At 45.2% G+C, this 14,746-nt stretch overlaps 1 protein-coding gene across 1 annotated transcript in view; it reads right to left on the bottom strand.

The window, feature by feature from the left end:
* The window catches only part of Polr1B (RNA polymerase I subunit Rpl135), a 494,679-nt gene extending 484,295 nt beyond the window's left edge, over positions 1 to 10,384 (bottom strand). The window contains exon 1 of the mRNA XM_068386504.1: positions 9,974 to 10,384. Within this exon, the coding sequence (XP_068242605.1) occupies positions 9,974 to 10,057 (84 nt within the window). The 5' untranslated portion in view covers positions 10,058 to 10,384. The remainder of the gene's footprint in view (positions 1 to 9,973) is intronic.
* Between the last annotated feature and the right edge of the window lie 4,362 nt (positions 10,385 to 14,746).

The raw sequence follows: 14,746 nt of genomic DNA, 5'->3' as shown, positions 1-14,746 counted from the left end.
AGGTTGCGCAGGTAGATCGGTAGGTCAGCTGGCAGGATGATCAGGAACTGGGATGTGCCCTTTGGAAGGGTCAACATCCACCGATGGGACCGTAAATGGTCCGTGTTAGAGTCCAGGACCGAAGTCCAAAGGACCACGTTGCAGCACAAGGTAGAGGTCACTGGAAGTTCTGCTTGATCCTCCGAGGCAGAATCTCTATGAGACCTCTCCCGCGAACGAGAGAGGTGCCCTTCGTAGAAGAGACTTGAAGACACTCGTGGTGACGCCCCTTAGGGCCGTTGGATCAGCAAGCTGACCTTATCAGTAGTGATCCCCTGAAGAGGAATCTCTATGAGTGGTCTCTCTCGCGAACGAGAGAGGTGACACTTCGTAGAAGAGACCTGAAGACACTCGTGGTGATGACCCTTAGGGCTGGTGGATCAGCAAGCTGACCTTAGCAGTAGCGATCTCTGAAGAGAAGTCTCTATGAGTGGCCTCTCTCGCGAACGAAAGAGGTGAACACTTCGTAAAAGAGACTTGCCAAGACTGTGCTCCACCCCTGAAGGAAGAGAAACTCAGCAAGGGGGGAGAAAAGTCTGGCCGCAGGGCAGCAACAGTAGTCGAAGGCGATGAATTTATTAAGGTATGGAGATTTTCTCTCTGAAGGGAGAAAACCTCCCTCGGAAGGGAAGTTGTCCAACCCCTGGAGGCGAATCTCCATTAGCATTCTAAGATGATCTGAAGTGCTGGCATGTTGTCACGGGAGAACTTCTAAGAGAAGAGATAACGCCCATGACGACGTCCTCTGTGGGACGGCAGCAACAGCAGAATCCCCAGGCATGAACAGGACAGCTCTGCTTCGTTGGCACTCTCTAGTCGAACGAAGAAAAACTGCATAGTTAACTGGGAAAATAAAATTAAATAATTATTTTAACAGAAATTCCCTAGGGAGGAACTCCGAAGAGAAACCCCGAGGGAAAAACCCACCTTCCCCAGATGACATCCACAGGAGAAGGGGAGGGGGGCGGAGTAACTGTAATAAAAACAGAATTATAATTATCTAATCATCTAAGAATATATTAGTGAGAACCACTGAACCCCCGAAGGGAAGTGTTCCCTACGGAAAAAGCTGAAAAGTTAAAATACAATTAGATTTCACTAAAAAATAATTGAAACAAACAAACGGAATAGCAACCTAACCCGCAACGAGAAAGGAGCTACCGTAATAGTACGTAGTAGTAGTAAAGGTGAACGACCTCGAGTAGAGAGAGACCGTAGTCAATCTAAAGACCACATTCCCTTCGCTGAGAATCCAAGTTTCCCGTAGGAAAAGAGGAAAAGCGAAGATAATATATGAATGAAGAGGGTCCAGGCGATGACGATTCCCCGGCGGCGGCAGAGTTAACGTAAATAAGCCGACGGGAAGACCGATGGACCCGAGAGGGAGAGGTCGTTCCCCACGAAGAGGAACTGTGGTGGCCTTGCTATACAGGTGTCGTTGTCATACATCACACACACAGCACAAACACTGAAAAGAAAACTTACTACATTTCTATACCCAAATATATACATAAACATAAAGAATGTTTATATATATATTACAAGTATAAGAAAAAGTAAGTAAAAAGACAAACATTAATGGCAGTCCAAAATAGGCGAGGAGAGAGAGTGGCAACAACCGTTCTCGCTCCGAGCCAAAAGTAAAGTGAACTCAAGCACTGGTGTGTGTGAGGGGGGATAGCAGGCTACCCCCTACCCCCCGCTAACTAGCGGTGGGGTAGTAAACCCTTGTTAAAATTTTAATGGCTCATCATTTCAGCTACCCTGAAAGTAATAACCAGTATCAAATAGCGTGGTTTGTATGTCAGTTACGGAACAAATAGATTATGTCATTATTACATCATCGACTGTATTCTACATAACACGACGTCACCCAAACGTCATAGTTTTTAACCAATGATGATTATCAACATTTTACTTTGGACTAGCATTATAACAAAACTAGAATCACGAGACTTGAATACCCAATTAAGTGACAGTTTTACTAGGATACTGAACACTTTTCAAACAATTTCCACGGCTAATTTTTCAATCTTTTGAGAGCCATGGGGGCATGTGAACCTTCAACTTATGGTGCGGTTTTTTATTTACCTTCTACTTCGACATCAATTTTTGTGGATTTTCTCCCAAGTTCTTGTCTCAATTGTTATTTAAATTATAAATATTTTGTTTTGCATTATTATGGTGACTTTGAAAGAATAATAAATTACTGCCAAGATTACGGTGTTATTAAAAGTGAAAGTGACACTATTTGCCCTACCTGTGGTTTAAGTGCCGACTTAATATTAACAAAAATGCATTTCAGTGTGACAGAAGGCATGTTGTATTGAAAAATAAGAAGTGAAAAAAGGTGCAGTTTTTACGTATCCATTTTTAAGGGAACTTGGTTGGAAAAGTCTCATTTAGATATAGAATCTAATTTGTTACTTGTATATAATTATATTGGTGTTAATTTAGTTATAAATTTGTTGAAAATGAATTAAGAATTTCTCACAAAACTAAAAATGATTGGTGCTCATTCATTCGTGAGGTTAATGTGCATTGGGTATTAAGTCAGAGAGGTGCAATTCACCTTTACTCTCCAACCTAAGTACACAAAGGGTTTTAGGCTGTCTTATATTTAATATGGCTGTGTAAGGGAGGTCGTAACCTGCCAGCTCGGTAAGGATATGGCTACTAGGTTAATTTAGGTTGTTTGTTTAAGTTAGCTGGTAGCTTTGTTTATTGCTAATTCTACATGTGCCATAATTCGTATGTTAAAACGGATTCTTCAATTCATTCCCCACCCAGAAAACCTGGTTTCTCACTGAGGGGTCCCCAAAGATTGGAAGGGTTTTCAAATAGGGTAAAAATAATGTTCCACCTCAAAAAAAAAAAAAAAAAAATGTTATTTTCATTAGTAAAATAAATTTTTGAATATACTTACCCGATGATCATGTAGCTGTCAACTCTGTTGCCCGACAGAAATCTACGGTCGGGATACACCAGCGATCGCTATACAGGTGGGGGTGTACTCAACAGCGCCATCTGTCTAGTAGGTACTCAAGTACTTCTTGTCAACAAGAACTCAATTTTCTCCTCGGTCCACTGGTTCTCTATGGGGAGGAAGGGCGGGTCCTTAAATTCATGATCATCGGGTAAGTATATTCAAAAATTTATTTTACTAATGAAAATAACATTTTTCAATATCAATCTTACCCGATGATCATGTAGCTGATTCACACCCAGGGTGGTGGGTGGAGACCAGCATACATGTTAACAAAGAAGCTAAGTATCCCGTATTTCATTTTATTAGTTATTCAAAAATAACATAAAAGAAATAAGTACCTGGTAAGGAAGACGACTTGAACCATTACTCTGCCTTTATTAAGTACGTCTTCCTTACTGAGCGTAGCGGTCCTCTTAGGATGCTGAACGACTCTTAGGTGCTGAAGTATAAAGGGCTGCAACCCATACTAAAGGACCTCATCACAACCTCTAACCTCGGCGCTTCTCAAGAAAGAATTGACCACCCGCCAAATCAACAAGGATGCGGAAGGCTTCTTAGCCGACCGTACAACCCATAAAAAGTATTCAAGAGAAAGGTTAAAAAGGTTATGGGATTATGGGAATGTAGTGGTTGAGCCCTCACCTACTACTGCACTCGCTGCTACGAATGGTCCCAGGGTGTAGCAGTTCTCGTAAAGAGACTGGACATCTTTGAGATAGAATGATGCGAACACTGACTTGCTTCTCCAATAGGTTGCATCCATAACACTCTGCAGAGAACGGTTCTGTTTGAAGGCCACTGAAGTAGCCACAGCTCTCACTTCATGTGTCCTTACCTTCAGCAAAGCAAGGTCTTCTTCCTTCAGATGAGAATGTGCTTCCCTAATCAGAAGCCTGATGTAGTAAGAAACTGAGTTCTTAGACATTGGAAGAGAAGGCTTCTTGATAGCACACCATAAGGCTTCTGATTGTCCTCGTAAAGGTTTTGACCTTTTTAGATAGTACCTAAGAGCTCTAACTGGGCAAAGAACTCTCTCCAGTTCGTTCCCCACCAAATTGGACAGGCTTGGGATCTCGAACGACTTAGGCCAAGGACGTGAAGGAAGCTCGTTTTTAGCAAAAAACCGAGCTGCAAGGAACATATAGCCGTTTCAGATGTGAAAACTATGTTCCTGCTGAAGGCGTGGATCTCACTTACTCTTTTAGCTGTTGCCAAGCACACGAGGAAAAGAGTTTTTAATGTGAGGTCCTTAAAAGAGGCTGATTGGAGAGGTTCAAATCTTGATGACATAAGGAACCTTAGGACCACGTCTAGATTCCAGCCTGGAGTGGACAACCGACGTTCCTTTGAGGTCTCAAAAGACCTAAGGAGGTCCTGTAGATCTTTGTTGGTGGAAAGATCCAAGCCTCTGTGGCGGAAAACCGCTGCCAACATACTTCTGTAACCCTTGATCGTAGGAGCTGAAAGGGATCTTACGTTCCTTAGATGTAACAGGAAGTCAGCAATCTGGGTTACAGTGGTACTGGTTGAGGAAACTGCATTGGCCTTGCACCAGATTCGGAAGACTTCCCATTTAGACTGATAGACTCTGAGAGTGGATGTCCTCCTTGCTCTGGCAATCGCTCTGGCTGCCTCCTTCGAAAAGCCTCTAGCTCTTGAGAGTCTTTCGATAGTCTGAAGGCAGTCAGACGAAGAGCGTGGAGGTTGGGTGTACCTTCTTTACGTGAGGTTGACGTAGATGGTCCACTCTTAGAGGAAGAGTCCTGGGAATGTCGACCAGCCATTGCAGTACCTCTGTGAACCATTCTCTCGCGGGCCAGAGGGGAGCAACCAACGTCAGCCGTGTCCCTTTGTGAGAGGCGAACTTCTGAAGTACCCTGTTGACAATCTTGAACGGCGGGAATGCATACAGGTCGAGAAGGGACCAATCCAGCAGAAAAGCATCCACGTGAACTGCTGCTGGGTCTGGAATCGGAGAACAATACAACGGGAGCCTCTAGGTCATCGAGGTAGCGAACAGATCTATGGTTGGCTGACCCCACAGGGCCCAAAGTCTGCTGCAAACATTCTTGTGAAGGGTCCACTCTGTGGGGATGACCTGACCCTTCCGGCTGAGGCGATCTGCCATGACATTCATATCGCCCTGAATGAACCTCGTTACCAGCGTGAGCTTTCGATCTTTTGACCAGATGAGGAGGTCCCTTGCGATCTAGAACAACTTCCTCGAATGAGTCCCTCCCTGCTTGGAGATGTAAGCCAAGGCTGTGGTGTTGTCGGAGTCCACCTCCACCACCTTGTTTAGCTGGAGGGACTTGAAGTTTATCGAGGCCAGATGAACCGCCAACAACTCCTTGCAATTGATGTGAAGTGTCCTTTGCTCCTGATTCCATGTTCCCGAGCATTCCTGTCCGTCCAATGTCGCACCCCAGCCCGTGTCTGATGCGTCCGAGAAGAGACGGCGGTCGGGGTTCTGAACAGCCAAAGGTAGACCTTCCTTGAGAAGAAAGCTGTTCTTCCACCACGTTAGAGTAGACCTCATCTCTTCGGAAACAGGAACCGAGACCGTCTCTAGCGTCATGTCCTTTATCCAGTGAGCAGCTAGATGAAACTGAAGGGGGCGGAGGTGGAGTCTCCCTAACTCGATGAACAGGGCCAGCGATGAAAGTGTCCCTGTTAGACTCATCCACTGCCTGACTGAGCATCGGTTCCTTCTCAGCATGCTCTGGATGCATTCTAGGGCTTGGTTGATCCTTGGGGCCGACGGAAAAGCCCGAAAAACTCGACTCTGAAGATCCATACCCAGGTAGACAATGGTCTGGGATGGGACGAGCTGGGACTTCTCTAAATTGACCAGGAGGCCCAGTTCCTTGGTCAGATCCATAGTCCATCTGAGATTCTCCAGACAGCGACGACTTGTGGGAGCTCTTAAAAGCCAGTCGTCTGACGGAGCCGGACACAAGATCATGGTACTGCTGCACAGTCTGTGAACTGTCAACCATGGGGAAGCGAGGAAGTACAGCGACAACCCGAAACTGTCTAGACTGTCTGGGTAGTACAGACAACTCCTTATCGGGTTGCTGAGGTTGCCGCACTGCGTCACAACAAGTCACTCTATCAAGGACTAAGCTTGGACTGCATGTCTTGCAACAAAGCTCAAGGTCTATGGGAGCAGGTGTGGCAACAGACGGGGTTAGCGACTGAAGCGGAACCATTTACCCTCCCTGGAAGCATGTTATGCTTAAATAAAAGTCCATAGGAGGCTAAGCAGCTTAAGGCTCCTCTCCAAATGACAGAGTCCTCAAGTGAATATCAGAAGGAGGGAGAACAGCACTTTCTCATCTACAGGAACCATATCCGAGAAAAGCTAAGTTCTCTCAGTGAGGGTTTCACTGGTGCAAAAGCAGCAGACCAGAAGGCAACGTTATGAAACTGCTTGACAGTCTATGAACTGTCAAAAACTGAACTGTCAACCACAACAGGAGCGTGAGGACATACAGCACTGGTGTATAAGTAGCAGACCAAAAGGCAACGTCATGTAACTGCATGACAGTTTGTGAGTTGGCAACAACCAAAGATGTGTGGGGAAGCCTCAACTCCTGCCTGACTAGTTTGCTGCTGGCGAGTGGCGGTAACCACAGTGTGTAGCGGAGGCTGACACACCGTGTCAAAACACGGCAGCTTGTGGTAGCTCCCGCACGGCAACGGAGTGCTCTGTGTACAAAAGCAGAGTGCTGGTGCGTGGGAGGGGCTGCGGTGGGTTGAGGAGCATGCGGTAGGGTATGCAGAGCATGCTGTAAGGTATGCAGAGCATGCTGTAAGTTATGCAGAGCATGCTGTAAGGTATGCAGAGCATGCTGTAAGGAATGCAGAGCATGCTGTAAGGTATGCAGAGCATGCTGTGAGGTATGCAGAGCATGCGGTATGGTATGCAGAGCATGAGGTAAGGCATGCGGCTCATGCTGCATGGTATGCGGCTCATGCTGCATGGTATGCGGAGCATGCTGTAAGGTCTGCAGAGCATGCTGCATGGGCTGAGGAGAATGCCGCATAGTGCTGGAACCCGGCAACTCCTGATGCGGCAGCTCACGCATGTTAGCAGATGGTGCAGCAAGAACATGCGTCTGGCAGTGAGGACTGCGCATCGGTGGAGGAGCTCTCACAGGTGTGGTGTGGGAGCAGGCAGCCGCAGTATCTGCTGAGCGCACAACCTCGGCGGGTTGTAGGTAAACAGGCTGCATTGTCAACCTTCCAGCATGAAACTCCTGCATGAAGGAGCAAGCTGAGACTGTATAGTCTGCAGCATGGACCACTAGGGTCTATGAAAGACAACAACAAACGGAGCTACTGTCCGTTGTGACTGAGGGTCTAAAACAGCTGGTGCGGCAACAGACGGAGTTACTGCCTGTTGCGGTACCACCTAGCCTCTCTTAGGAGGTGTGCAGTTGTCGTACTGCAGCGAGTCCGAACTGACCCAGTGGCTACACCTAGGCCGTTGGACTTGCGCGGAAGGGACCGACTTGCACTTAAAAGCTGCAAGATTTGGTCCATGGTTTCTGCGAGAAACCTCTTCCGCAGACGAGGAATAAATGGGCTCTCTCGTCTTTGTGTGGGTGGGGTGATCACGTCGGCAACGTGTGTAGATACACCCGAAACCACAGAGGGAAACGTCTGTTTGTCGATCAAGGCCTGATGAACCCATAAGTCCTTCGACATTACTTCTCCCCTGGGCTTGGGAGCTTGTAAGAGGTATCGGACTAGGTGAACAACTGGCACGAACAGACGAACCCTCGAACGCAACACTGTAACACTTTGCGCATATCACTTTATCACTTTTGATTTTCTGTTTGCACTTATTTCACTGAACTCGAAACTTTAAGTGGTTTGTACCTGAAACACGCAATCCTATCCTTCATTAAAAGGTAGTAATTGCGAAAACAGTATTACAATGTAACAGAAAAACATAATGAAAGATAAAGAATTCAGTGGCTGGAAAAGAGACTAAACACTAGATCAAATAAACTACGTTTAAAATCTCTCACCGCAAAAAGCCTGGGAACAAGAATAAAACTCTAGAAACGTTTTACCTTCTTCCCCTCTATCGACTAGGGAGAAGAGCAAAAAAACGAGAACAACGTTACCCGCTTGAACGAAACGTTTATCCTCCTCTCTCTCCCTCCGTCTCTATCTCTCTCTCTATCTCTCTTGACTTAGAACCTGAGAGATGAGCCCAATTATATATATCGTTAAAACATATTATTTGTTAAAGGAAAAAAAAACTGAAAGGTTTCCCAAATAAAAAGTTCCTTTATTAGAATTAAAACCATTTAAGCTAAGAAAGAATGAACGAAACGCTAGAATCGGTTTACTCTTACTGCAACGTGAAACCGTGAATACTCTCTCTCTATCGTAACGATAGAGCGCAAGTTGAACGTTCTGAACGTCAACAACTGCGGAGACTAAACAAAACGTTAGTTCAACTTTGAAAACAGTACGAGACTTATCAAAGAAATTCTTTCAAAAACATAAAGTTAAAATAGCATAAATTCTTAACAGGAAAAACGATATGACAAGCTCAATGTTAATTAACTTCGGTTCCAAGTAAGGACCGCCTACTATTAGGAAAGGTCGCATATTTTTTTTTTTTTTTTTTTTTTAAGGAAAGTTAATCGAAGAGGCCTATAAATGGCGGAGAGATATAAAATAAAAAGTGAAAGAGAGTCTATACTCTCTTCGACACCAACACTTCCGCTAAGGGAAGGGTCGGCCATTTAAAAGTGAAAGAGAGTCCATACTCTCTTCGTCACCATAATTAATTCAAATTAATTCCAAAAGCTTGCTAAGCTAAAGATAAAGCTTCCTGAATAGCGAAGGCTAAACTCTAGAGCAAATACATCACCAAATCGTGAACAATAACTCCAGAATCAACAGCGTATCCAAGTAGGTCTAGCCGGAGGCACGACAGAGGAAAAATTGAGTTCTTGTTGACAAGAAGTACTTGAGTACCTGCTCACAGATGGCGCTGTTGTGTACACCCCCACCTGTATAGCGATCGCTGGCGTATCCCGACCGTAGATTTCTGTCGGGCAACAGAGTTGACAGCTACATGATCATCGGGTAAGATTAATATTGAAAAATCAGCTTTAAATAAAGCACTCAGTAATTCATGAGAAAAAAATATCAAAATTATTAGTGGTGCAGCTATTGAACAGAACTACCATAACTTCTTCTAGACTTGCTCTAAGCTAGAGCTATGTGTCTTTACCTACTTACCAAATGGGGGGGAGGCAAACGATCTCCTCTGACCCCTTTACACTACCGTATTCTAAGTTAGACATAATGATACATGCAGGTGGCTGCTATCATACATACAGCCAGCATTTCTTTATTATTAAAGCTTTTCCTGTGTTGTTCTACAATACCCGAATGTATAGAAACAGGAATGAAAATGATAAGCTTTGCGAGTTGTGCAAAGGAGGAGGAGGTTAGTGGCCTCGAATTAAGGAAACTAGAATAGTCATCCCATGAAGTTGCCTAAGTGTGTAAGATGGGCTGTTAGTGTAGGAGGTAACTCATCATCACCATCTCCTCCTACGCCTATTGACGCAAAGAGCCTAGGTTAGATTTCGCCAGTCGTCTCTATCTTGAGCTTTTAATTCAATACTTCTCCATTCATCATCTCCTACTTCGCGCTTTATAGTCCTAAGCCATGTAGGCCTGAGTCTTCCAAATCTTCTTGTTCCTTGTTGAGCCCAGTTAAACGTTAAATGAACTTTCTGCAGTTTGCACTAAAACTTCTTTTAGTTGTGTGCTCACAATCAGTGAGATTGTTGTGGAATGAGCATTGAGAAACCTGGTACGTACTGTATACTCCCACAGCATTTCCAAATCTTGCAATTTGGACTGAATTAGTCAGACTAATAATAGGACATTTTCTTCATTACTCACCTTATTTGCGGTCTTCGGTATTTTCCCAAAATCTTTACTTGTGAGATGTTTTAGCGATAGCTCTACTGATTTTGTATTCTCCATAATTATACATATATTCACGAAATATTTAGTTCAATAAATTCACGTGCTATTTGCATGTCAGTGTGGAAGAGTTGAATATAGTCGTAGTTACACCAGTATTATGTTGGACTGTTGCCTTTGTAACGGCCATCCTGAGTGGTTTTTCTTGGTTCGGGTTTCACTTTTTGGAGTTTGGTTTCAGAGTTCGCTTGCTATTTCTATTTTTTGCCTTTCACAAATTGTAATACATATTTCTATACTTATTTTTTCTCGCAAATGTTCTGGGTGTGGCTTTATCAATAAAAAGCACTCCATTCTTATGTTATTGAGTTCTTGCAGCTAATAAGAAGTAGGCCTACATCAAATTTGCATCTCCCTCTTCATATAATGTACAATTTGTATCTTCATTTTCAAATACTTCCTCTACTACAGATCTAGTGCGTTAGTACTTGCTCTAAAAAGTAGAGCTGAATCTTGTACATTTTCAGAGGTTAGGAAGTATGGAGACTAACAGAGTATGAGGTTTGGCATTACTGGTGAGAATAAAGACAGGCTAGTACCTAAAATGTTTGCAAATATTGAGGCATAGGATGTAATAAAGGGGAAAAGGGAAAAAAACTAGAGTGTATATAGTACAAGAGTTAGAAAGGTATATTTGAACAGGATGAAACCACGCCTTACTGAGAATTAATAGCAGAAGCAGGAATATTGCCAATTGAAAGAAAATAGAGTATGAAAATTGATGCTGTTTCATAACATCATTACATTAGATGATAAAAGATCAATTAAGGAGATAGTGAAAGATCAAATAAGGGAACCATATGGTGAATGCTGGGGAAAGTCTTTTATAAATATGCAAAAAAATATGACATTAAAATTGAAGAAGTAAGAAATAATTTAAGGAGAGAACTCAAGAAAAAAAAATAAAAAGTAAAATGACTAATGAAATTAAAAGAAAATAGAGGAAAGGAAAATAGAAATAAGCAAACTAAGGTTTATCAATAATAATGGCAAAACAGTTTAACCTACATAAGTTAAGTTAACACAAAAGCAGGCCATACACGCAGAGGACTGGGCCCTGATTTCGTTTCGTTCCGTTTAACGGGCTGCTTTTCTGGTCCTGTACAGCAGGGGAACCTACTTGTTTCATTCGGGAGCATTTAACATTTCACAATCACAATGTGTATTACCCGCTTACTGTATATGTAGATCTTGGTTAGATCGTCAGTTTTGAACCACTCTCGCTGAATAAGAAATTTTTCAGTTTCCTTTTGAAAGTCTTAATATCCTCAAGTATTCGGATGTCTCGGGGGAGCTTATTGTATAGTCTAGGGGCTGCATAATTAAAACCTCTAGACATGTATCTAGGTTCCAATAGTTTGAAGACATCTGTAAAGTCTCGTGTCAGGACGATTTGTTGGCTGCATATGTAGCAATTCTCTTAGATATTTTGGAGGACCGGTTATTGTACATATTTTAAAGTCAATTCTTCCTTCAATAGGCAGCCGATGTAGACCAACTAGTATAGGAGTGATCGTTTCTCTAGGTGGTACACCTTTTATCAGTCTTGCTCTTATGTTTATTATGTTTTGTAATTTCTTGAGTTGTACTACCGCTAGAGAGTTACTGGGTCCTTTGACTGGCCCAATAATACTACATTAGATCCCTCTCTCTGGTTACGGCTCATTTCATCTTTGCCGACACATACACAGAATAGTCTTTACTTACATTGACGGCTGCTTTTCCGGTCCCATACAGCAGGGGAACCCTTCTCGCTTCAGGACCTCCATTGTAGTTTTATCTGGTTCGTTCAAAATATTCAACATTTAATATCATGTATTGCTCATTTACTGGCGCCGATGCAAAGGCAAAGCCTTGAGGCCCTCGACCTGAACCTGATATTGTCACTGTCAAACGACTCACGGAATAAGAAAGTCTTCAGTTTCCTCTTGAAAGCCTTAATGTCTTGTAAGGACAGTGAGACAAGCGTCACCAAGATCAACTGATACTTTATTCAAATGTGCATGGGAGTATATTACAAGGTGCGGACGGAAAGGTAGGATGGCGCTGGCGTCAAATCAGATTGAATTGCCCGCCAAAATATATGTGTTTTCTTACACTTACAAATATACGAATTATGAGTTAACAGAAACATGTAATGAAATGATACATATGTCAAAATGTAGCTCTGATAGAGCGGAATACATATACATGGGAAACCACGGTGTGGCAAAAGGAGAATTCAAATAAATAAACAGTTTGTTGATTTTCTGGACGACGAAGGGAGCGGTGTTCTTACAAGTACTCCCCCCCCCAAGACATCGGGCGGCGTAGAGGGCTGATGATCAATCTTCGTATCTTTTCGGGCGTCGGAGGGTTCCTCTTGTTTTTGAACGGAGGGGCGCGCCGGCGGTCGGCGTAAGGATCTCTTCCTCTTGTCGTCGTTTGATGATTTTTCTTTCGTTGGGCGCCTAGTTTTGAGGTGGAACTCTGGGTCTGCCAGGTCCGGCGGAGGCGGTGTCGCTTCCTTCGAGAAACGCTGGTTTCACGCAGTCTATTGAGACCCAGTCCTCTTGGCCATGGACGTCGAGAAGGAAGGCTTTCGTTGTCTTCTTAATTACCCGGTAGGGTCCTCGATAAGGTCTAGTTAGTGGTTGTCGATGAGCGTCGACACGGACGAAAACGTACCCGCAGTCATCCAGGTTTTTTGGCTTGAAGTGCTTGGTTCTGTCTTGGTAAGTTTTGAGACATGGCCTGAACTTCCTGGTGATGTCCCTTAGGTGATCCAGCTGCGTGTCGTCGGTTGATGAGGGAAAGAATTCGCCAGGAACTGCGAGCGCCTCCCCGTAAACCTTTTCGCCAGGAACTGCGAGCGCCTCCCCGTAAACCTTTTCGGCGGGCGAAGGTTCGCCGTCTGCGCGAGGGGCGGTGCGAAGGCCAAGGAATACCCAAGGAAGTCGTGATTTCCAGTCCCCGTCGGTGCAGCTCGCCATCAGGGACGCCTTGAGGGCGCGGTGAGTTCTTTCGACCATGCCGTTTGCCGCGGGGTTGTATGCCGTGGTGCTGTGGAGCGTCGTCCCCATCAGGTTCGCCAAAGCGAGCTATATTTCTGAGAGGAAAGCGGGGCCTCTGTCTGTCGTGATGTCGTCAGGAACGCCAAACCTGCTCACCCAGCTTGACAGGAGGGCTTCAGCGCATGCTTGAGTCGTAGCTTCGGTCATCGGCGATGCCTCCAACCACCTCGTGGAGCGATCGATGATCGTAAGCAGGTAGCGAGCAGATCCAGAAGGGGGCAATGGTCCCATGACGTCGATGTGTATGTGACCGAAACGTCTTTTTGGCTGGAGAAAATCGCCTACCCCCGATTCGGTGTGACGGCTGACTTTGCTTGACTGGCAGTTGATGCATGACTTCGCCAATTCCCGGGCGTCCTTTTTTATCCCTGGCCAGACGAACTTTTCAGACAGAAGGCGAACGGTGGTGCGACCTGAGGGGTGTGAAAGTCCATGGATGATATCGAATATTTTCCTTCTGCAGGAGGCTGGTATCCAGGGACGTGAGCGGCCGGTGCTGGTGTCGCAAAGAATAGTTACTCCTGCTGGTCCGAGGGGAATCGCACTTATCTTGAGCACGGATGGCCCTTTCAGGTGATCCTGTGCTTCTCGGTCGGTGCGTTGTTCGGTTGCGAGATTGGCGTAGTCGATTCCCAGGTGGATTGCGTCAATTTCAATCCTTGAAAGGGCGTCCGCGACTGGGTTTTTCTTTCCTGGGACGTAACGTATGGTGCACCCGAATTCGGCGATTGTTGCGAGATGACGTTGTTGTCGGGAGGACCATGCGTCTGTCGATTTCGTGAAAGCGTGTACGAGGGGTTGAAGGTCCGTCGCGACTGTGAAGGGAGTGCCCTCCAAGATGTGCCTGAAGTGGCGGACGGCAAGGAGTTCCCTATCGAAGGTGCTGTATCTTGTTTCAGCGGATTTCAATTTCTTGCTGAAGAATGCCAGCGGTCGAGGAGAACCATCGTGGAGTTGCTCCAGCACATCCCCACAGGCGACGTTGCTGGCATCGGTCGTTAGTCGCAGGGGCGCGTTGTCGTCGAAATGAGCCAGGGTGGTGGCATTCGCGAGGGCATCCTTCGTCTGGGCGAATGCCTGTTGCTGGGGCAAACCCCACTCAAGTTTTTTTGCTTTTCCTTTCAGGACGTTGTCGAGGGGTGACAGAGTTTGTGCGATGTTGGGGATTAAGCGCCTGTAGTAATTGACCGTCCCCAGGAACTCCTGAAGTTGGCGGATGGTCGTAGGTATCGGGAACTTTCTGATGGCGTCGACCTTGGTTATCATGGGTTTTACCCCGCACGAGGATACGCGGTGACCAAGGAAATCCACTCCTTCCGCACTGAACGTGCATTTGTCGAAACGTACGACCAGGCCGTTCTCCTGTAGGCGTTTGAGGACGGTGCGGACGTGCCTCCGCTGTTCCTCCTTGGTTTTCGAGAATATCAGGATGTCGTCGACGTAGCAGACACAGAAAGGTAGGTCACCCAGAATGCTATCCATTAGTCGTTGGAAGGTCGCCCCGGCGTTGCGTAGACCGAAGGTTGAGTATGCGAAGGTGTAGGATCCAAACGGCATTACAATGGCAGTTTTCGGGATGTCTTCCAGAAATACGGGGACCTGGAAATAAGACTTGAGGAGGTCCATCTTGGTAAAA

This window comes from Palaemon carinicauda, chromosome 1 (assembly GCF_036898095.1).
Source record: "Palaemon carinicauda isolate YSFRI2023 chromosome 1, ASM3689809v2, whole genome shotgun sequence".
Lineage (NCBI taxonomy): Eukaryota > Metazoa > Arthropoda > Malacostraca > Decapoda > Palaemonidae > Palaemon > Palaemon carinicauda.
Note: the sequence above shows the minus strand (reverse complement) of the source record. Positions and strands in the feature narration are given on the sequence as shown.